Source organism: Dasypus novemcinctus, chromosome 26, assembly GCF_030445035.2.
Source record: "Dasypus novemcinctus isolate mDasNov1 chromosome 26, mDasNov1.1.hap2, whole genome shotgun sequence".
Lineage (NCBI taxonomy): Eukaryota > Metazoa > Chordata > Mammalia > Cingulata > Dasypodidae > Dasypus > Dasypus novemcinctus.
In genome coordinates, this window is record NC_080698.1 from 2,987,049 (window position 1) to 3,010,926 (window position 23,878).

General features: G+C 39.1%; 1 protein-coding gene across 19 annotated transcripts in view; it reads right to left on the reverse strand.

Moving 5' to 3' along the window:
- ULK4 (unc-51 like kinase 4) overlaps nt 1-23,878 on the reverse strand; it is a 659,217-nt gene that overhangs the window by 510,545 nt on the left and 124,794 nt on the right. For 18 of the 19 annotated variants that reach the window (XM_058288214.2, XM_058288209.2, XM_058288208.2 and 15 more), the window contains 2 exons: nt 15,001-15,108; nt 10,101-10,184 (listed from right to left, as the gene is read on the reverse strand). In XM_058288214.2, coding sequence (XP_058144197.1) covers nt 10,101-10,184; nt 15,001-15,108 — 192 coding nt within the window. The remainder of the gene's footprint in view (nt 1-10,100; nt 10,185-15,000; nt 15,109-23,878) is intronic. The other variant, XM_058288218.2, reaches the window with a different exon arrangement.

Consider the following 23,878-nt stretch of genomic DNA (forward strand, 5'->3'; position numbering starts at 1 on the left):
ATTTTATTTTTTTATTTTTATTAATTTTTAAAACTTTTTGTTTTATTTATTTTTAAAACTATCATTACTATTTCATTTTCTTATTAATTATGTTTGGTTATTTTGTTGGCTTCATTTTTGAAGATGTTTTGGATCACAGAAGGGTTACAATTATGATAGGGAAGGATCACGGGTGTGGGGTATCAGTGATGGGGGATTCATGGGAGGAGGTTTACCTGGCGCATACATATAAGGCATATGAATATGTTCAAATGTTCATGGAGGGGAAGCAGATGTGGCTCAACTGATAGAGCGTCCACTTACAATATAGGAGGTCCAGGGTTCAAACCCAGGGCCTCCTGGCCCGTGTGGTGAGCACAGTGCTGCCACATACAAGGAGAGCCATGCCATTTAGGGGTGTCACCTGTGTAGGGGAGCCCCATGTGCAAGGAGTGCACCCTGCAAGGAGGGCTACCCCACGTGAAAAGTGCAGCCTGCCCAGGAGAAGCACCACATACACAGAGAGCTGATGCAGCAAGATGATGCAACAGAAAAGAGTCACAGATTCCCGTGCCACCTGACGAGAATGCAAGGGCACAGAAGAACACAGAGCGGGGAAGCAGATGTCGCTCAACTGATAAGAGTGTCTGCCTACCATATGCAGGGTCCAGGGTTCAAACTCAGGGCCTCCTGGCCCATGTGGTGAGCTGGCCCACAGCAGTACTGCTGCGCTCAAGGAGTGCCGTGCCATGCAGGGGTGTCCTGGATTGCGCCCTGCAAGGAGAACCTGCCCAGGAGTGGCAATGCACACATGGAGAGCTGATGCACCAAGATGACGCAACAAAAAGAGGCACAGATTCCCAGTACTGCTGAGAATGCAAGTGGACACAGAAGAACACATAGCAAATGGACACAAGAGAGCAGACAAAGGGGGTGGGGGGTGGGAAAGGAGAAATAAATCTTAAAAAAAAAAAAAAAGAATACACAGTGAATGGACACAAGAGAGCAGACAATGGGGGGGAGGGGGGAGAGAAATAAATAAAAAATCTTTAAAAAAAAAACACAAATATTTGTGGGACATTACCACAGTGGATGGAGATTCACACAGTAACTGAAAGAATATCGAACTCACATCCTGGGGAGCTCTGCCACATTCTCTAATGAGACAGCAAGAATCCCCTGAGTACACGAGCAGTGACTACTGAAGGAGGACGGACCACTGAGGGGCCCTTAATATTGATGACTGTACTCATGAACCTTTTTTTTTGAAATTGAAACTTAGCTTAGTATTATAGGTTGCCTAAGAATTACCTCCTAAGAGCCTCCTTGTTGCTCAAATGTGACCTCTCTCTAAGCCAAACTCAGCATATAAATGTACTATCTTCCCCCTGGCGTGGGACATGACTCCTGGAGGGATTATTACCAAGCACCAACTAACAATCCAACTGGAAAAAGACCTTGACCAAAAAGGGGAAAGGGTAAAGACAAATGAGTTTATACAGCTTAGAGACTTCAAAGTGTGTCGGGAGGTATTCCAGAGGTTACACTAATGCACATCTCAGCAGGATCTCACTGACTTCCACAGTAAATACTGCCTCAAATAGCAGGAGTCCTGAGGGCTCTGGAGACATCCAGACACTATAGGCAAGTCAGACAGCTCAGGAGTTTGGTACCCTGCCAGTGGGCCCTACTTTGGAATTTTTGCTCCCAAATGTGCAGAGTTGGACACTGTTGTGGCTTCCTACACATGGCTCTTCTGCCCCTTCTATTTAAACCTATAGTTAGTATTAGAGTTGATAGGTATATGTCTGAAAGACTTAAAATCTTTGGGCTTTCCATGTGCCAGTTGAGCCCTGAACCTCAACAGAGTTGCCAACAGCTACTCTCCAGTTCATTGGATTCACCCCAGGCAACTAACAGGGAGATGTTATGGACAATGAACATCCCAAAGAACAAAGAGAATCTGCAAATGCAAGCAAGATAGTCCCAACCATCTGTCCCATGTGATCTAAGCCCCTCTCAGTTAGAGGTGGAGTGGGCATCACCATCCCAGAATCCTCAGGATTGGGAAATGAATCATAGAGTAGAGTAGACTCATTGTTTTTCTACTATAGACTTCTTGTGATTCTAGCAATGGAAGAACTTTTATCATTGATGTGGAGGCAATAGACACAAGAGGTTCTGAGTAAAGGGAGAAGGAAAACAGGTGTAATAAGGGGGCATTTTCAGGACACTGGAATTGTCCTGAATGACGCTGCAATGACAGATACAGGCATTATATATTTTGTGATAACATACAAAATTGTGGAGGAGCGAGTTTAAACTATAAGATAAACTATAATCTATGCGTAGTGGCAATGCTCCAATATGTGTTCATCAATTGTAACAAATGTACCACACTAATGAGGGATGCGGTTAATATGGGAAAGTGTGGGAGAGGGAGGGAGTGGGGCATGTGGAAATCCCCTATATTTTTTATGTAATATTTATATAATCTAAAGTTTCTTTAAAATAAATTAAACAAATAAATAATTGTATAAAGCAAAAATAACAATGTATTATGAAATTCTTAACATATATAGAAGTAAAATGTATAATAACAGCAGAAAAGCCATGAAGGGAGTACAAGACATATTCTGGTATAAGGTTCTCTTATTCTATGAATGTGTAAATTACTAATTCAGTGTCAACTGGAATAAGTTAGCAAAGTTAGTTAGCAATATATACTGTAAAAAAAAAAAAGAGGTATAATAAAAAGTCAATAAAGGATATAAAATAGAATTTTTTTGAACCTGTGTTGGCGCTGGGATTGGTATATGCAGGAAACTTGAATCTCTGGGCTAGCCATGTGCCAGCTGGGACCTGAGCCTCAGCAGTGTTGCAGCACCTACTCTCCAGTTTGTTGGACTTATCCAGGTCAGATGACAGGGAGGTGAGGATGGACAACCACCACACCAAGGAAACAAGAGAGTCTACAGCTATAGGCACGAGAGTCCCACCCACCAGCCATGTGGGATTGAAGCCCCCTCTCAACTGAGAGGTGGAGTGGGCATCATCATTCCAGGGTCCTCAAGATGGAGGAATAAAATATGGATTAGAGTGGACTTACTGGTATTCCACTATAGAATTATTGTGACTCTAACAATGGAAGAAACTATATCATTGATGCAGAGACAGTGGCCACAGCAGTTGCTGAGGACAGGGAGAGGGAAAAGGAGGTACAATATGGTGGCATTTTTAGTACTTGGAGTTGTCCTGAATGATACTTCAGGGACAGATGCCGAACATTACATATCCTGCCATAACCCAATGAATGAACTGGGAGAGAGTGTAAACTACAATGTAAGCTATAATCCATGCTGTGTAGGAGTGCTCCAAAATGTATTCATCAAATGCAATGAATGTACCGCACTAATGAAAGAAGTTGTTGATGTGGGAAAAGTGGAGGGGTGTGGGGAGTGGGGAATAAGTGTGCAATCTATGTATCTTTTAAAAATAAAATATATATTTTTTAAAAATAGAATTTTTAAAATGTCATTTAATCCAAAAGAAGACAAGGAAAGAGGAAAAGGAAATCAAAAAGTACATAGAAAAATAACAAGATGAAAGCTTTAAACGCAACCATGGCAACGACACAATAAATGTAAATGGTCAAAACATACTAATTAAAAGGCAGCAATTCTTGAATTATATTTTAAAAAGTAAGACCCAAAAACAGGTTGTCTACAAGAAATTTCCTTTAAACATAAAATCACAGATAGATTAAAAGTAAAGGAATAGAAAAAGACACACCATGCCAACACAAGTCAAAAGAAAGTTAGGTTGGCTAAATTACTTTAAAAAATGTAGCTGTCAGAGCAAAAAATATTTCCAGAAATGATTATTTCATAATGATGAAAGAGTCTTTCATCAAGAGAATATAACAGTCCTAAACATTTATTGCCCTAATGACAGAATTTCAAAATACCTGAAACAAAAAAATAATAATAATTTCTTAGGTAGCTTTGAAAAGAGAAAACCTACTGAAAATGATTTGACATAATCATTAGTCTCAGCATAGGACTACCACATCTTCCCCCAGACAACATGCCAAAGGATAAGGGCACAGTCTGAGGCCAAATAATATTGAAAATGTTGCACACAATGTCCCCTCAATTATATTAGTAATTAAAGGCTCTGAAAAATACTAAAACAAAACAAAGCATAAAATATTTCAATTCTGTTTAACCCAGTGTGTCCAAACTTATTTGAAAACAAATGCCTTCACTGAAATAATAATATATCCCATGGTAAAACTAGTTTCCTATGCATAAAAAGCAAAAATATTTTATGATTTAAAACTAAACATCCTTCTAAGAAGGGGTCCATAAATGAAAAACTAAAATTTTTATATAGCCTTCTTTCCAATATAGAGATTAGAAGGAGGAAGGTAAAAACAACAATCAATGAATCTGCGAATAGGCAAAAAGAAATGGCAATAAGGCAAAAGATCATCTCAATATATTTCAAAACAAGAGAACAGGAAAGACGTTTTTGACTACAAGACATTATAACTCTATTTCAACAAAAAGAAAAAAAAGTAATAGAATTCCACCCACCTGAAAATTTTTAAATCCCTTCATTAACAACCCTCAATCAAGGAAAAACTTAACACTGGAATTAGGGAATATCTATAAAATAACAATCATGGAAACACAACATGTCAAATTAATAGGACATGGCTAATACTAGATTGAAAGGAAAGGTCATAGCTCTAAATGCCTTAGTAACTATAAAAGAAAAAAAATAAAGTTATAAAACAACAATAAAAAGGCGGGGTACAGAGATGGGGATACAAAACATTTTCTTTCCCAATAAGTAAAAGAAATAATTGAAAGTTTCATTCATCTTTGCCTTTTGTACACCTAGTTCAATATGTACTTCATAAGTGTTAGCTGTAAGAATTGGACCTATACATCAGATGAAGTGAAAATATATCTGTGTTAATTTAACTAAGAAATTAAATATAGTAGCTGAATGTCATCACTAATTTCAAGACCTTTATCACTTCTATGACGTTTTATGAGTTTTTTAAAGATCAAATGTGTCATTCTCCTCTTAGTCTTTTCATTGAATATGTCTTCCATTTTCTACTATTATCAGCTAATTCTCCCCAGATTTATTTATAAATGTATTTTCAATCAAAATCCCAACAGGTAAACTTGAAAAGTTTACTTAAAATGTATAGTGAAAAAGAACCAAAACTAGGTAAGGAACTCTTGGAAAATATTAAATGGATAAAGGAAACTTCCCAGATAAACAAAAAAAATTATTTTAAGAAGCCATTAATGTAGCTACTATGGCACAGAGCTAGAGATAAGAGCAGAAACTCAAACAGAGTCCAGAAAGAGACCCATGTGCACTGACGTGACAGAAGTGACATTGCAGGCAAGCAAGAAGATGGACTTTTCACTGTCCCCTGCTCCCACCCTGCTTTTCACTTCCTTATACTTTACCCGCCTGTTCTTCATAACCTCTCTGTATTATGGCCCTTCTCGGCAGCAGCTTATGCTGCTGCCTCCCTCCGCCCCCCCTCCCAGCCACTGTTATCTTCCCCCTCCCAGCCGTTGCTGTTCTCCCCGCCTCATTCCAACCGCCCTCATCCCGCATCCGCCCCGGCACAACCTCTGAAACCACCTCCTCTGCCATCAACTGCTTACGGCCTAAACCGCAGGTCCGCCCTTGCCTCTGCAGCCAATCCTCAGCTGCCCCGCGGACCTGCCCCTCCCACAACCTCCCCGCCTCCACGAGGCTATAAAACCCCATGTACTTCCTTAAATAAATCAGACCTGCGCATAGACCTCATCTCCGTGGTTTCTTCCACCTAACCGCGCGTCCCCACCAAGCCTTGAGCCGCCCGCTGCCGCCCCGGTCCGGCCGTGAGCTCGGCCCGACCCCCGGCAGCGACCCGCCCGCGGTACCGCAGCGGCGGCCACATTTCACTATATGATGTTTAGACTAAGGATTACCTCTATTTATTTTTTAAAATAAAATTTGATCCACACATAGAACCATACACCACAAAAATAACAAATACAGTAAAGATCTAAATGGGTAAAGGAAAAATAGTAAAACCTTTAAGAGAAAATGTAATATACAACATTAATGATGTTGGAATACGGAAAAATTTCTTAAGCCACAAAGAGGACAAACCATAAAGGAATAGACTGATAAATTTAGTTACATTAAAATTAAACTACGGTGATAGACTTGGCCCAGTGGTTAGGGCGTCCGTCTACCACACGGGAGGTCTGCGGTTCAAACCCCAGGCTCCTTGACCCGTGTGGAGGTGGCCCATGCACAGTGCTGATGTGCGCAAGGAGTGCCGTGCCACGCAAGGGTGTCCCCCGCGTAAGGGAGCCCCACGCGCAAGGAGTGCGCCCTGTAAGGAGAGCAGCCCAGCACGAAAAAGTGCAGACTCCGCACACACAAAGAGCTGACACAACAAGATGACGCAATGAAAAGAAACACAGATTCCTGTGCCACTGACAACAACAGAAAAGGACAAAGAAGACACAGCAAATAGACACAGAGAACAGACAACCGGGGTGGGGGAGTTGGGGGGAGAGGAGAGAGAAATAAATAAATAAATCTTTAAAAAAAAATTAAACTAAGCAGATATCATAAAGAAACTAAAAAGCCAAATCACAATTTAGAAGGTATGTGAAATGCATATAAACAACAAAAGATTCACATCCAGAATACATAAAGAATTTCTTTGAGTGCCATGGTATCTGCAATTTTTTCTAAAAGTTCAAAAACAAATTAATTTTAAGAATTCATATATATGTATATACACACACATTACAACAAAGCAAATAAGACAAAGTTTTAACAAACTGTGGATCTAGGTGACTGATATAAAGGTGATCACAGTTAATTTTCTTTCCTTTCCTTATGTTTGAAAAATATTATAAAATATGGGGAGCAGAACTACAAGGAACAGAAAAAAAACAGAATAAAGACTTGACAGCCCTTTATAAAAGAGGAACTACAAAAGGCCTAAACAAATAAGAAAAGAGAACTATCCTCATTAGTAATAAGAAAGATACATGTTAAAACTGCCATGAGAAAACTATTTAATATTCACCAGATAAAAATTTAAATTACAACATTATCAAGTGTTCAAAAGGATATGGGGGTAATCAGCCCATCCATACCCTACTGATGGGATTATAAATTGATACAACTCATTTGGAAAATGGATCAACACTTTCCCTGGCAATAAATAAATAAATAACAAGAAAAACCAAAAGTTCATGTACATACATATAATTTATGTACGTTTGTATATGTATACACACACAAATACTGGAGAATATTCCAACGTAGTTATACAGTCAACTTATCTTTGAGCAAAAGAACCAAATCTTAAATGAATATGACGCTATTCCATTTATATAATATTCAACGTCAAAAACCAATCAATTCATAAATTATGCTAACTGATATGAAATAATTAGAATAAGCAAATTTATAGACAGAAATCAGAATACAGGTTACCAGGGCCAGGTTGGGAGTCAGGAATGCTAAGGTAATGTTTAATTGGAATAGAATTTCTATTTGGGGTAATGGGAAAGTTTTGGTAATAGATGGTGGTGATGGTAGCACAACATTATGAATATAATTAACAGCATCAAATTATACATTTTAATGTGGTTAAAAGGGCAAAATTTAGGTTATATATATGTTACTAGAATAAAAATTAAAAAACAAAACATAGGATGGTATAACACAGTGAGCCCTAATGTAAACTATGGCCTATAGTTATATTGTACAAGTATAATAACATTCTTTCATCAACTGTAACAAAAGTTCCACAATAATACAAAATTTTAATAACAGGGAAAACTGCATGTGGGGAGCTGGTACATGGGACTCTGTTTTCTGCATTTAAAAAAAATTTTAAACCAATTATTTAATGTTTAGAAATATATTCAGAGGTGAAAACACTGTAAAGAAAAACTTGGGAATGTTTACCACCAAATTGAAAATAGTGGTTATTCCTTGGAGGAAGGGACAAGATGCCACCCACAAGGGAGAACCTTGAACCTCTGTGTCACACAAATTTGCTACGTAGGGGGCTGCCGTGATGAACTGTTTTTTAAGAACAGAAAGCCTTTTACAAATGGAATAATCACTTCTAGTCTATCCATTTTGAAGGGATCAAATTAATGTATATGCTGTTAAAGGATATACTTACTTTTCAAATATGCAATATAAAATTTTCATAAATTATAGAGTTCTGGATGTCCCCCTTTTATGGAAAATACAGAATGCTTGCCATACATACCAAACAATAAAATTCAAGTGTTACTAAAATATGAAACTATGTAACTATTTTGCCATGATTACCAATAATCTATTTAATAATAACAAAATTACATGGATATCAAGCACTCTCCATACTACGTATCCAATGAAAAACATTGGGGGGCAGGAAGGAACAGGGATAAAAGGTATAACCTTAGGGATTAGAAATAATCATCTTTTACTCTACAATAACTTAAGTTTTAAAAACTAAAAATTAAAAGTTTTCAGAATTTCTTTCTTTTTTTTTTTTTTTTTAATTTATTTATTCCCCCATCATTGTTTGCACTTGCTGTCTGCTCTCTTGGTCTGTTCGTGGTTTGCTCTCTGTGTCATCTCATCTTCTTTATTTTAGGAGGCACTGGAAACCAAACCCAGGACCTCTAATCTGGGAGTGAGGTGCCCAATTGCTTGAGCCACTTCTGCTCCCTGCTTTTTGTGTCTCTTGTTGTGTTTCCTCTTTGTGTCTCTTTGTTGCATCATTTCCTTATATCATCCTGTTGTGTCAGCTTGCTGTGCAGCCCATCACATCAGCTTGCTGTCTTGTTTTCTTTAGGAGGCACCAGAACCGAACTTAGGACCTCCCACATGGTAGGCAGGCACCCAACTGCTTGAGCCATATCCACTTCCCTAAAATTTCTTTTACACTGTTAAAGGGGATCCCATAGAACTCCTTTCTCCTTTGACTTCCTACATTTTATTATTTTACATTTATGTGCTTGACAGTTTTCCACTTTATATGTTTATCTTATCTCCCACAAGGGGTGAGAGCTGTGTGTCAAGGGGGAGTCCACTTTGTTATGTGTGTGCAAAAGGTGCCCAGCTTGAGGCCTTGCATGATGACCCCAAACATGTCTTTTGACCATAAGTGAAAATGACAATTCTTGTATTACTGATAAAGTATGATTTTCGTGCTTCATTCACATCCCATAATGACAAATGACCAAATATTTAACCCTACAGGCTCAGAGCTGTTCAGACCTCATTTCTGGATCACTAAGGGAAAATCTTGGAAAATTTTCTACCCTTGGAACATTATTCCATGTCACAGAAAGTAATGAACTCAAAAGGCAGATGTATATCTTGATTTTTCTTTCTTTCCTTAAGGAATGTTTTTGGCCTATGGCTTTGCCTTGTGTGAAACAATGTCAAATGGTCTAAAGCAAACAGAAAATATCAACCTTTTAGGTCATTTACTAAATCCTTTACCTAGTTACACTAAGCAGTTACATAAATATGAGTTTTCAGTCATTAACAAGAGCAGGAGAAAAAACTTGAATAAACTGAAAAATCATATCCAATAATAAATATTACTTAATATTAAGATGAGCGGATACTAGTGGGAGCGCCCCTGTTTCTGAACTTCAAAATGGCAGCCTGAAAGATAATCACGGGGTGTTTGAAGCTTGCCGTTAGCTGCTTTGACATTCTGGTAAAGAAAAAATCTCTGCGTGCACTCTGCTTACTAAACTGGTGTGTCAGTAACTTAAAAGTGGGAGGATAAGACTGATATTAAAAGCTAATTATGTAGTTCATACTTGCCATCATCTTTTAAAAAGCAAGACATTTAAGCAAGTGATTGAGAGGTCGAGTTTATTTTTATACTCGTGCTGTGGTAGGCCACTTGCTCACTGTGGCTTGTCAGGGCTACTTAAATTCAGGAACCACACCAGGTGGACACCTCCTGCATGGCTGCGGCCACAATCCTCACACAGTGCCTGAAGGGTCACTGCAGTGGAGGACAGCTACCAAGGACAGCAAAGGGGCCTTACCCCTTCCCGAAGGCACCTCATTAGCACAGTGTATGCAGCCAAGGGGACAGCCCAGCATTCTCTAGGGTTCTTTTTTTTTTCATCCTAAAATGAAATGGAAAGAAAGGCATGAAGCTAACTGCACAAAAGACAATAATTCATTCAAGAAAAAAAGATAGTTTCAAAAATATAAACCATCTATAACTTCCTAATATTCTATTCAAATTACTAATTATCTGACAATTATGACCTAATCACAAGTCTTTCACTGCATTGTACCAACAAGACATTTCTCCCATTTCCCATTACATTATATATGGCATTGGTAAGATCCTGTCAGCAGAAACTAGATTAAAATAATGGGGAAATGGCAATAGGATCTGATCGATAGCAACACAACTCTATTGATAATTATAAATAATTCAAGTATCCCAAACTAGAAAACAGTACATGATCTAGAATGATCTGAAAGTCAAACAGGCTGGACAGGGAATCAGCAGATGGATCTAGAACCTGGCAAGACGCCCACGTAGACACTGATACCCCAAGATGGCTGCTGGAAGACCTTCACAAAAAATCCCATTCTGAATGAGATTTCCTCCAGAAGCCAGAAGCCCTGGATATTCTCCAGGGCCCTTATTATTGGGCCTTCCTGGGGATTGTTGGGTGGTGTAATCAATCAAAAGAGCGAACAGTTGGAACTCATCCCCTGCCATTAGCAAAGGAGCAGAATAATAAGTTAAAAAGCAAGTGCAAAAGCCTTTTGCTCTCTTGCCTTTGCCCTGTCTCAGTGCCTGTTTGTGCCTTATTCTGGCTGCCTTCGTCCCTTTCTGGATCAATATGCAAATAAATCTGGGGATATAATCTATAATGGGGAATTGTATTCTATAAATCAGCCCTCTATATCACTCTTCAGCACCTTTCTCCCAACCTGGGACCCATGATCTGTTATTTTCTCCCATTTCTCTTTTCACCACCCCTTAATAAATTACTGGCCTAACTAACCCAACGTGCTCTTGAAATTCCTTTCTTGTTGCTTAGTCAAGAACCTAGACAAAATCCAGTTACAAAAGCACAAAACACAGCTTTGATTAATAACTCAGGAAAATCCATATGCACAAGTAAAAGGCAGTATGTTACCTAGGAAGACATTGTGCTAAGTAAAAATAAGCAAATATGGTTAGCAGGCACAGTGATTTTAATGACATCAACAATAATTCTCTCAAGCAAAATTAATCAAATCAGCCTAAGACCCCAAAAAAATCATAAAATAAACCAGGTACAACAAAGAAAGGTGAAAACAATTAATTTTGGAAAAAGCAGAAGAAATTAGATTCTATTTAGGGAAAATATTTTTTTAAGGTTGTCCAAACATTAGAATTGGCACGGTGCAGATCCAAAAGTCTTCTATACCCACGATGAGAACTACGGCCATTAAAACTATCATCAGGAGCTGCTCCAGATTTAACTTCCAAAACCCACTTTCTTTCCTACATGCCTGCTTGTTCAACCTTTCTCTAATATCACTGGATTCGAGGCTTCAGACCTCTCTTCATTCCCTGAGTCACTTAAATCACTCGGTCCATCATTTAACTGCCCATGCCAAAACCCTGAGCTTCCTTTCCTTTTTGTCCTCCCTCTGCCCTTGTCTGGGGAAACCCCAGCCTTGGAGGAAGCCAGTCGTTTGCTTTCTCCAGGCCTGTACTGAGGCAGCTGGGTTCCGAAGGATGGCACCACAGAACACAGAGTGCATTACCGACATGGTCACCAACCACAGGGGCCTATGTTTCTCTGGTCAATTCACTCTCCAAAAGCCCTATTTCAAACCTGCAGCCCTCCTACCTCACCACCATTCCTCCTCCCAGAGATAATGGAAGGGTCACAAAGGAATGGCAAACTTACTGACACCGGAAGCTATCTGCTCCTTCTACCTCTGGTTATAACAGGACCAGCTGCCCTCATTCTTCCTCTTGGACTCAGGATCCCACAGGGCCAGGAAGTATAGAGAATCCCTCCTGGCTCCTAAAGTACCAACACCTTTATCACCTATTCTTTCCTGTAGGCTCCCACTTTGAAAACAATGGCCCCTCAACCTCCAGGCCCTCCTCTCCCTTTCACAATTAGACTCTATTCACAATGACTTGCTCAGTTTCCTGCAGCCAACTCATTCCTCAACCCACCCCAATCTTATTTCTGCTCCCATCCCTCCAGGTAAAATAAATATATGAAAAACCTCTGACTTTCCTGTCACTCAAACTAACAGGCTCTTTTTAGTCATTCTTCTTCAACCACAAGCTACATTCAGCCCTACTGACTTTCCCTTTTCTGAAATTCCTTCTTATCTCTCCAAATTTTGTTCCTACTTTGCTTACTCTCATTTAGGGTCTCAGAATCCTCTCTGACCATTCTCCAATTATTCTCCCCCCTCAAACCAGAGTAACCTCCTCGGCATGTAAATCAGGGTACATCGTTACCCTGCCCAAAGCTGTATAATGACTCCCCCTTGCTCTTAGGATTAAGACCAAGGCATCAGTCGTGGCCAATGAGCCCTTCATGATCATGTCCCTGCCAATTTCTCCATCCCTGCCTCCTTGATTGCTTTCCTCCTGTCCCACTGGCCTTGGTACAGTTCATACCTGTACTCAAGGAGCCAAGTACCCTTGACAAAAGAAAGAAAAAATGCATAAACTGTACATTTACTGCCTCTGAATATCGTATGCAGAATCACCATCAATTTTCTGTCCTCGAGCTTTTGACCTTGGGGTATAATACCCCAATAGGTCAGGACTCAGGTGTGGGCAGGAGATACCAGCATACAGGACATATCATTTCAGGTCAGTTCTACTACTGGCAAGTACACAAAACCCCTCCTCTCATGAAGAGTTGTTTATGTTGTAGATCCAGGAACATAACTTCTTTTTCTGCTCTGCTACCACAAGATGTGGTCAAATATCATGGTTACAGAATCAGCCCTTTACTAAAATAGACTAGTTTAAATCCAATTGTAAGTACCTATAAATTTATTCTTGAGATATGCTATTAGAAACAAGTACAAATACAAACAATTTGATTGCATTTACACAAAATTCTAGAAAATGTAAACTAATCTATCATGACAGAAGGCAAAACAGTGCAGGGAGCTGTAAAGGTAAGGGTTCCCAGGGGTCCTGAGGAAGAAGGCTATGTTTGTTATCTTGACAGCGGTGAAAAGGGTTCACAAGTGTAGACATATATAAAAATTCAATATAATTGTAATCCCTAAATATGTGCAGTTTATTTTATGTCAATAATACCTCAATGAAGCTGGGGGAAAAAGTAAAAAAAAAAAAAAAGTGGAAAATATATTAGATATATTAGACTAGACTTCTGTTTCTCTTAGTTGCTGAGGCAAGTTCTAAGGGGCAAAGTCAAAAAAAATTTTACAGGTTCTTAACAACTAAAAACACTGGTGAATATCATTCCTAGAATGCATCAAAGGAGTCACTAGGAAACAAAAAATAATCAAGCCAAATCAGAAGATGGGGAGGAGGGATCAACTGAGGCCTGCCTTTTCTCTGAGGGCCTGCACAACTTGGTAAACTTGACCTTGATGTCAAGGCCATGAGGGTCCAAGGTACTGGCAAAATGAAAATAAACTCTCCAGCCCCACCTCCAAAGACCTGCAAAGAAAACTAACTTTCTCAAAATTTGGCACACAATGGTACATCACACAAGAGACTTCTTTGTTATAGAAAACAAAGGAAGGAAGGAAAAAAGGGGAGGGAAGGGAAGGCGGGAAGGAGGGTGGAAAACACTTTATGTACCAATTAAGAAAATATCTCTAAGGCACACTACTGAGTGAAAAAAGCAAGTTGCTACCTGTTGTAAGATACTCAGTTCTATATGCTTATATATACAAGAAAAAATTGTAAATATAAGAAAGGCATTGAAGTGGTTACTTGTGGAGTTAACTGGACAGATGGGGGACAAATAAAGGACAGAGACTTTTCCCTGTGTATCTTTCTTTATTTCTTAGTTTTCTAGCTTCAAAATATAAAATGACCCAGGAATAAATCCAATAAAAGATAGAAGCACAAAAGCTTTAAGAATCGAACAAAGTAACTCCAATGGAAACATTTTTAGAAACGTAAGGATATGGAAATGCCTTTTCTTTCATGCATTGTAGGGCTCAATATCATAAAGATATTAATACTTTTCTAATAAATATACAGATTCAGTACATTCCAAACATGCATTGGAAGATTCAAAGTCATAAATAGCCGTTTTTTTCCAAATTGATCTGCAAAGTCAACAGTTCTTAAAAAACAGTGTGTTGTGCATAATATGCACATATTGTTTATGTATGTTCATATAAGAAATATACTCTTCAATAAAATTTTAGTTTAGAAAAACACTTTAATGAAATGTCAAGTTTTGTCTTGCTGAATTCAAGAGCAGATTCCACACTGTAACTTTAGAAATAAGAAAACAAATACTGTGGTAACAATTCCCATTGCCACCTTAAAAACTGTATTTGTATAGAACAGTGTTTCAAGCTGAAATGGAGCTTTTTTATACCTGGAGAACCAACATCCTCTACTGGCCTGAAGTAGTCAAAGACGGTAGCAACTTAGGGAGCACTTTGGAGACTTTCAATCCATTTGGCTTTAAAATACTACCTGAGATCTCCTACACTTTTAAAGGGAAAGAGGAACTGGGAGTCAGAAAAGAAGAGAAAAAGAAAGGAGACACACAGACAGGGTGAGAGAAACAGAAAGACACTGACAGCCACTCTCTCTCCCACAGGTAAAATTCCTCCTAGTTTCTGAGGCAAGCTCTAAGGGGAAAAAGTCTAAAAAACCTTATACAGGTTCTTAACACTTAAATGACAGAACATGTCAAACAAGACAGCAATCAGTAAAGAAGAATCAGACAGTCTCACCTGGGCGGCTATCAGATAGATCAGCTCCCCGAGAGTTGGTAAAAGGCACTGTTTTAATTTGCTGTTCCTGAAGTTCTCCCTAATTAATTCGGTTAAGAGAGCAATTGCCTGAAAAGAGAAATATATATATATTTATTCTGTGTTTCTCTCACTTCTTAAACCTGTATGTAAAGGTAAGACACTCTGTAAAATTCCCCTTCCATTTTTAAGAGCTAGTTTACAAATTATTTTCAAAATATGCGCTTTATTCCTGAAGAAAAAATACTCTCCCCTATGAACGTAAATACATATACCTGGTGACGCAAAGGTACATACATATAGCACTTTTCTTAGAAGGCACTTTCACTGGGATCCCTGATCCTGTAAGCACCTGTTGTCCTATCTTTAAAGGCAGGAAAGCGAGGAGGGGAGGGGCCTAGCACATGCCCCCGAGACATTCAGATTACTTGCACAGTGCGGTTTTTAATACTCTTTCACCACTCCACATCCTGAATACTCCCCAACATCCTACTGCTTGAAAAGTGCCTACATTGCATTGAAAGTTTAAATTATTCTTCAAAACATCTGAGAGTGGGAATGTTTTACCCCCATTTCACCATAATCCACTCTGAAATTCAGCAGCATATTTTTACCAGATTCAGTTTCTTTCCTAGGAGTGATGCTGGAGCAATCACAAACACGCACTGCCAGAATCCATATACCTGGACACAGGTTACCAGATTGTATCATAAGGTAACCATGAAGTAGGACAGTATGGTTTCAGAATAAAACATATGGAAAGGGCCCATTTTGAGGATAAAAAAAATCCCTTTGGGTCTGGTTTATTTCACTCAGCATTTTTTTCAAGGTTCCTCCATGTTGTAAGCATCAAAATTTAATTCCTTTTTTTTCAGGTACTGGCCCCAGGGATTAAACCTGGGGCCTCGTATTTGGGAAGCCCGCACTCAACCACTGAGCTACAACAGCTCCCCCAAGTTGGTTTTTTCATTTGTTTGTTGTTTGTTTTGTTTTTAGGAGGTCCTGGGGCTCAAACCCGGGCCTCGCATTAGGAAAGGAGGTGCTCATCCACTTGAGCTACATCTGTTCCTCCTTCAATCCTTTTCATGGCTGCTTAATATTCTGTTGTATGCATATACCACATTTTGTTTATCCATTCATCTATCAATAATTATTAACTGATATTGTGTTGCTTCCACCTTTTGGTTACTGTGAATAAAAACCATTTTTAAACCACATAAAACAGCACAAACACTTATACAAGAAAGTAAAGTTCATAGCAGCATTATTCACAATACTCAAAAGCTGGCAGCACCCTAAATGTCCATCAACAGGTGAATGGATAAACAAAATGTGCTCGATGTATGCAATGTAATATTATTCAGCTATAAAAATGAATGAAGTTTTGGTACCTGCACCAACATGGAGGAACCCTGTAAACATTATGTTCAGTGAAATGGGCCAGACACAAGAGTATAAAGATTGTATGACACCACTTAGGTGAAACACCTAGAACGTGCAAAATCAGTGACAGAAATTAGATTAGAGGTTACCAAGCAATGGAGGGGGGACAGAGATGGGAGTTATTTCTTAATAGGTACAGTTTTAGTCTGGGATGATGAAAAAGTTTTGGTAACGGATGGTGGTGATGGAAGCACAACATTGTGGATGCAATTAATACCACTGAATTATACACTTGGAAGTGACAGAACTGGGAAATTTTTAGTTGCATATATGTTACCAAAACAAAAAAAAATTTTAAGTGTGGAACACAAGAAATTGCGATAAACTATTTCTTACAATCCGCAAAGACACAAATTAAAAAATGAAAATAAGCACTTAAAAATTTCAGATCTGGGAAACAGATATGGATGGCTCAACCAATTGGCCTCCCATCTACCATATAGGAGGTCCAGGATTTGATGCCCAGGGACTCCTGGTGAGGGCAAGCTGGCCCACTTGGAGTGCCGACCCATGCGGGAATGCAGTCCCACACAGGAGAGCGGCCCTACGTGGGAATGTCGCCTTGCACGCAAAAAGCTGCCCTGTGCAGGAGTGCCAGCCACTGTGGAAAGCTGAAGCAGCAAGATGACGCAACAAGAGACACAGAGGAGAGAAAATAAGAAGACATAGCAGAACAGGGGAGGTGAGGTGGCACAAGAGAATGATGGCATCTCTCCCACTCCAGAAGTTCCCAGGATCAGTCCCAGAATCGGTTCCCAGAGCCACCTATTGAGAACACAAGCAGACACAGAGGAACACACATGGTAATGGACAGAAAGCAGACCAAGGGGAGAATGGAGGGAGAAATAAATAAAAAATAAATCTTTAAAAAAAAAAAACAAAAAACTTTCAGATCAATTTGACAATATCAATACCCAAACATGTGATAAATGGTCTTATTTTATTCTCAGGGTATAGACAAGTTCACTCATTTCAGACTCTTCTGTTAAGCTGCATGTGGGGTGGCCTCACAGTAACATGTGATTCATGGTACCTTTTTTTTTTTCATTTTAAACTTTTTATTTTGAAATACTTTCAAACTTATAGGACAATTACAAAAATAATACACACTTTATACAGAACTCCAACACACACCTATCCCGCAGGTACGAAGATCCACCAAGTTTAACATTTTGCCACATTTACCATACCATTCTATCTAACCACTGATCTACCAATCCATATATCTATCCATTCATCTAACCCTATTTATCGATCCACTTTCTGGACACTTGAGTGTAGACTGTATACATCATACTTCTAAAACACTTAAAATGGGAAGTGGATTTGGCTCAATGAATGGAGGGTCCACCTACCACATGAGAGGTCCAGGGTTCAAACCCAGGGCCTCCCGGCCCATGTGATGAACTAGCCCACGCGCACTGCTGATGTGGACAAGGTATGCCATGCCACACGAGGGTGTCTCCCACGGAGGGGAACCCCATGCACAAGGAGTGCGCCCCATAAGGAGAGCCGCCCCATGGGAAAAAAAAGTGCAGCCTGCCCAGGAGTGGTGCCACACACACAGAGAGCTGATGCGGCAAGATGATGCAACAAAAAGAGACACAGATTCCCAGTGCCGCTGACAAGAATACAAACAGACACAGAAGAACACATAACGAATGGACAGAGAGAGCAGACAACTGGGGGGGGGCAGGGAAGGGGAGAGAAATAAAAAATAAAAAGCCTATTAAAAAAATAAATAAAATACTTAATACTTCCATGTACAACTCCTAAGAATAAGGATATTCACTTACATATATGCCTTAAGTACAGTTAGCAAGTTCAAGTTTAACATGGATATTGGGCTTAGAAACTATATTCCAATTTTCTCTTATGGCTCAATAATTTTCTTTTGAATCATCTCTCCTCATTTATTAGATTAGGTACTGTATTTAAATGCTATTGTCTCTTTAGTTGTTTGTTCTTTTTTTTTTTTTAATTGTGGGAACATGTATACAACATAAACTTTCCCATATCAAGCATACCATTCAGTGGGATTAATCACATTCACTATGTTGCGGTACCCTCATGACCTTCCATTATTAAAACTTTCCCACCTCCCAAAACAGAAATACTATATCCATTTGGTATTATTTCCTCATTCCCCCGGTCCCTACCCCTGGCTACTTGTACTCTAATTTCTGTCACTGTGAGTTTGCATATTCTCCAATATTTTCTTTGTAGTTACTATGGGGCTTAAAATGAATATCCTAAATCTATAATGCTCTTATTTCTTTTGATATGTCAAAGTTTCAATAATATATACAAACTTTGTTCCCATACCCCTCAATGCCCCCACCTTTATTGTAGCTCTGGTCACAAATTGCATGTTTACATATTGTAAGGCCAAAACCACTGATTTATCATTAAGCTTTAGGTATTTGCCTTTTAGATCCTGTAGGAAATAAAAAGTGGAGTTACAAATCAAAAAACACAGCAGTACCAGCATTTATATTTACCCCGTCATTACCTTCACTGCAGGTGATTATTTCTTCATCCAACTTCCATGTACTGTCTATTGTCCTTTCCTCTCTTATAAGGCTCATCTAGTGGTGACAAATTCCCTTAGCTTTGTTAACCTGGGAATGTCTTTACTTCTCCTTCATGTCTGAAAGACAGTTTTGCTGGCTATAGAATTCTTGGTTGGCAGTTTGGGGCACTGCACAAGGTAAACATGTCATCCCACTGTCTTCTTGCCTACATGGTTCCCAGTGAGAAATAAGCACTGGCTCTTATTGAGGCTCCCTTGTACATGACATGTTGCTTCTCTCTTGTGGCTTCCAGAACTCTATCTTTATCATTCAACAGTTTGATTACAATATGCAGTAGCATGTATCTATTTGGGTTTATCCTGTTTGGAGTTTGTTGAGGTCTTGGAAGTATATATTCATATCTTCCACTAAAATTGAGAAATTTACAGCTATTGCTTCTTGGATATTCTTTCAGTCCCTTTCTCTCTTATAGCTCCTCCCAGGAATCCCACAAAGCATATACTGGTATGCTTGATGGTGCCCCATAGGTTCCTTGGGTTCTATCCAATGTTCTTCATTCTTTCTTCCTTCTGTTCCTCAGACTGGATGATTTCAATAGTCTTACCTTCAAAGTCAGTGATTCTTTCTTCTGCCATCTCCAGTCTGCTGTTGAACCCCTCCAGGGAATTTTTTATTTCTGTTGTTAGGATCTTCTGCTCTGTTTGGTGCATTTTCATAATTTCCATCTCTCTATTGATACTTTTTCTGTTCATCTGTCATTTTTCTCACTTTGTCCATGTTTTCCTTTACCTTTCTGAGCATATTTAGGGCCTTTTTCTCCCCCCAATGTCTTTGTCTGGTATGCCCCAAGTCTGATCTGCCTCATTGATGGTTTCCAATTATTCATTTTACTTTTCTCCTTTGCTTGGGCCATTGCATCCTGTTTCTTTATATGTTTTGTAATCTTTTGTTGAAAACTGGATATGTTGATATTTTAATGATGCATTGTAGCTGGAATTTAGACCCTGAAGCTTTTTGTTCCTTAAGCTTATATCCAGTTAGGATTATATCAAATCTTTCCTTGATTTCCAGGAATAAAAATAAAGGAGGAGAAGGAAAAAAAGAAAACGCCTTTCCCAATCGTTGCATATTCACCTAGGCAAGTACTCTTCTTCAGGGTTTATCCATACAGTGAATTTAGAAAATAGATCTCAGGGCATCCCTGATCACTTAAGTGCATATATCTTGTCTGGGACATTTATGCATGGCCCTAGAAACTCCCCCTGTTACACAGATACAAATGCTCCCTCTCCCCCAGGAAACAGTTATCTGGCAGTCCTTTATGACACTGTAGACCCAGCACTCCCTCACCCCAGACAGCACACCTTGACTGCTCTCCCTCAGCATTTTCTGGGAGAGCTCTTGAGCTGCCTTCAGCACACAGGGCAAGTTCTGAGACAGAAAGTCCCTCAGGCCACCGTGAGACAGACTGGGGCAAGACACACATGCTCCCACTGTGTTACTCTGCTCCCTCTGGACCCATGAGCAGGGATCCATTGGCACTAGGTGCAGGCCAGCTCCACATTGAGCCAGTGAGAAGTGAGGGAGGAGCCAGTAGGGAAACACAAGATCCTCCTGCTCTTAAATGGTCCTTTCCTCCATTCAGCAATCTCCCAGTTGCTGCAATCCTCTGGCTGTTTTCTGGAGCTTTGAGAAAGATGTTTCTGCCAGTTCTTGATGGTCGTTCAGAAGTTCTGTGTGGGGGGAGCCCAGATACATCTCACTCCACCATCTTAATTGGGGTGGTATTAGCAGAATGCTCTGGGTTCTGGGTTTCTAGGTTCTTAGCTTCTTTACAAGAAAGAATTCAGAGATGTGCCAGTTTTACCAGGCCAGTAAAAGAGTTTATTGAGTAACGAGAAAAAGGAAAAATTATACTCCCAAGACATGGGTGAGGGCATGTTACAGGGTGAGATGCATGCTTGGGCCTCACGGTAGGCCTTTTTAAGACCTTTCCTTCTCCCCTTTCCCCATATTTGCTGTCCTGATTGGCTGCCTTTCTACCTTCACCCGGTAGCCTTCAGAGAAACAACAGGGAGGCCTTTCTGTTTGGAGTTATCCGGGACTTCTCTTGAGCCCAGGAGTTTGAAACAGTACCTCATGACCAGGGACTTGTCAGGCTTTTCAGCTGTAACAGTTACAGCTGTGTTCTCAAACAGCTGCCCCCTCCCTGCCAGGGGGTTTCCAAGTGGTGTCTCGTGACAACGTGCTGACCAGGGGGTCCCAGCTGTTACAACTTTATTGTGACCAGCTGCCTTCCCTCATTCCCTATACGAACCTGCCTCAGTGGGGTCTGGAATTGACTTGATACTTTTTAAAACAGCTTTATTGAGTTATAATTGAAGTAAAAATTGAGTTCTAATTAGGATATAAGCAAGTGGAAAAAGTTATATCATGGAATATGTTGTCAAAGGAAAACAGAATACCTAGATTAATATGAGATAAAGTAGACTTCAGGGCAGAAAAAAATTGCCAGACACAGAGATGAACATTATGTAACAAGAGAGGTGAATCCACCAAGAAAACATACCAATTCTAAAAGTGTATGCACCAAACAGAAGAGCAACAAAATATATGAACCAAAAACTAATAGAAAATGAAAAGACAAATAGACAAGTCCACAAGTCCACAGTTATAGTTGGATACCTTAACACCGATCTTTCAACAACTACACAAAATAATAGGCACATATTAAATTAATAAGGGAATACTATGAACTGCTTTAAACATATCAGTTTGACAACTTAGACAAAATAGACCACTTCTCAAAAAACACAAACCACCATAACTCACTCAATATGAAATAGATCATTTGAATAAACCAAGAATTATTGAGGAAATTGAATTTGTAATTTAAAAATTCTCAAAGAAGAAATTACCAGAACCACATTCACTGGAGAATTCTACTAAATATTCAAAGAATAATTAGCATCAATTCCATACAATCTCTTACAGAAAATACAAGAGGAAGAAACATACCCTGATACCACAGTTAAAGACTGCACACACAAAAAAAAATTACAGACCAGTATCTCTCACGAATATAGACACAAAAATCCTTAAAAAGTATTAGCAAATAGAATTCCGCAATATATTTTAAAAGCTATACACTATGACCAAGTAGATTTATTCCAGGGATGCAAGTCTGGTTCAGTATTCTAAAGTCAAAAAATGTAATTGACCCTATTAATAGGCTAAAGAAGAAAAATTGCATAATTACTTCAATCAATGCAGAAAAATCTGATAAAATTTAACATTTATTCATGATAAAAATTCTCAAAAAAAACAGGAACAGAAAGAAATTTCCTCAACTTGATAAAGAGCATCTACCAAAAAAATCTATAACTTTAGGGTTTATGGTAGAAAACTGAATACTTTCCCCCTAAGACTGGGAAGGAGAGAAGGCTGTCCACTCTCACCACTCTTATTCAACATCATGCTTGATGTATTAACAAGTGTAATAAGCCAGGAAAAGGAAATAAAATGCACACAGGTCAAAAGATAAAAATAAAACTATCTCCATTTGTAGATGGCATGACAGCCTATGTAGAAAATCTCAAGAAATCTACAACAAAAAATGATAACTGATAAGTGAGTTCAGCAAGGTTGCGGATACAAGATTAACAGGCCCAAAAAAAAAAAAAAATTTTAACCATTAACATTTGTAAACTGAAATTAAAGTTACAATACCATTTAAAATTACCCCAAAGAAAATTAAATACTTAGGTATATACTTAACTCAATGTACATACATCATATATGCTGAAAACTACAAAATGTTGATGGAAGAAAGCAAAAAAGATCTACATTAATTTTAGAGGCATATCATGTTCACAGAGTGGATGATTCAACATAGTAAATATGTAAATTCTCCCCAAATTGATCTATAGGTTTGATGCAATTCCTATCAAAATCCCAGCAAAGGGAAGCAGATGTGGCTCAAGCAATTGGGCTCCCGTCTACCATATGGAGGGTTCCAGGTTCAGTTTCCAGGGCCTCCTGGTGAAAGCAAGCTGGCCTGCACAGAGAGTTTGCCCACGCAGCGAGCTGGCCCATGTGGAGAGCTGGCCTGCATGGAGAGCTAGCCCACGTGGAGAAATGACACAAAAAAAGAGATGTAGGGTAGAGACAGTGGGAGATACAACAAACCAGGGAGCTAAGGTGGCTCAAGCAATTGAGTGCCTCTCTCCCACATCAGAAGGTCCCAGGATCAGTTTCCAGTGCCTCCTAAAAAGAAGACAAGAAGAGAAGACAAGCAGAACCAGAAGAACAGGCAGTGAATGGACACAGAAAGCAGACAGCGAATGCAAGCAGCCAGGGGAGGATAAATAAATAAAAAATAAATCTTTAAAAAAAAATCCCAGCTAGCTTTCTGTAGACATATATAAGCCTATTCGAAACTTACATGGAAAGGCAAAGGCCCTAGAATAGTTAAAACAATCTTGACAAAGAAGGATAAAATGGGAGGACTGACTCTACCTGATATTAAGTCTTATTATATGCAACAGAAATCAAAACTGTGGTATCAACAGACGGTTAGAACACAGATTAATGGAACAGAACAGAGAATCCAAAAATAGTGCCCATATAAATAGGGCCAACTGATTTTTGACTGAAGGACAAAAGCAATTCAATGAAGGGCATTAATCTTTTCAACAAATGGTGCTGGAGGAATTAAGACAATCACAGGCAAAAAAAAATAAAAGAACCTCAACCTAAGTCTCACACTTTATACAAAAACTAACTCAAAACGGATCACAGAGTTAAAGGCAAAACATAAAACTACAAAACTTCTAGAACAAAAAACGTAAGAGAAAGTCTTCAGGATAAAGGGCTGGGTAAGG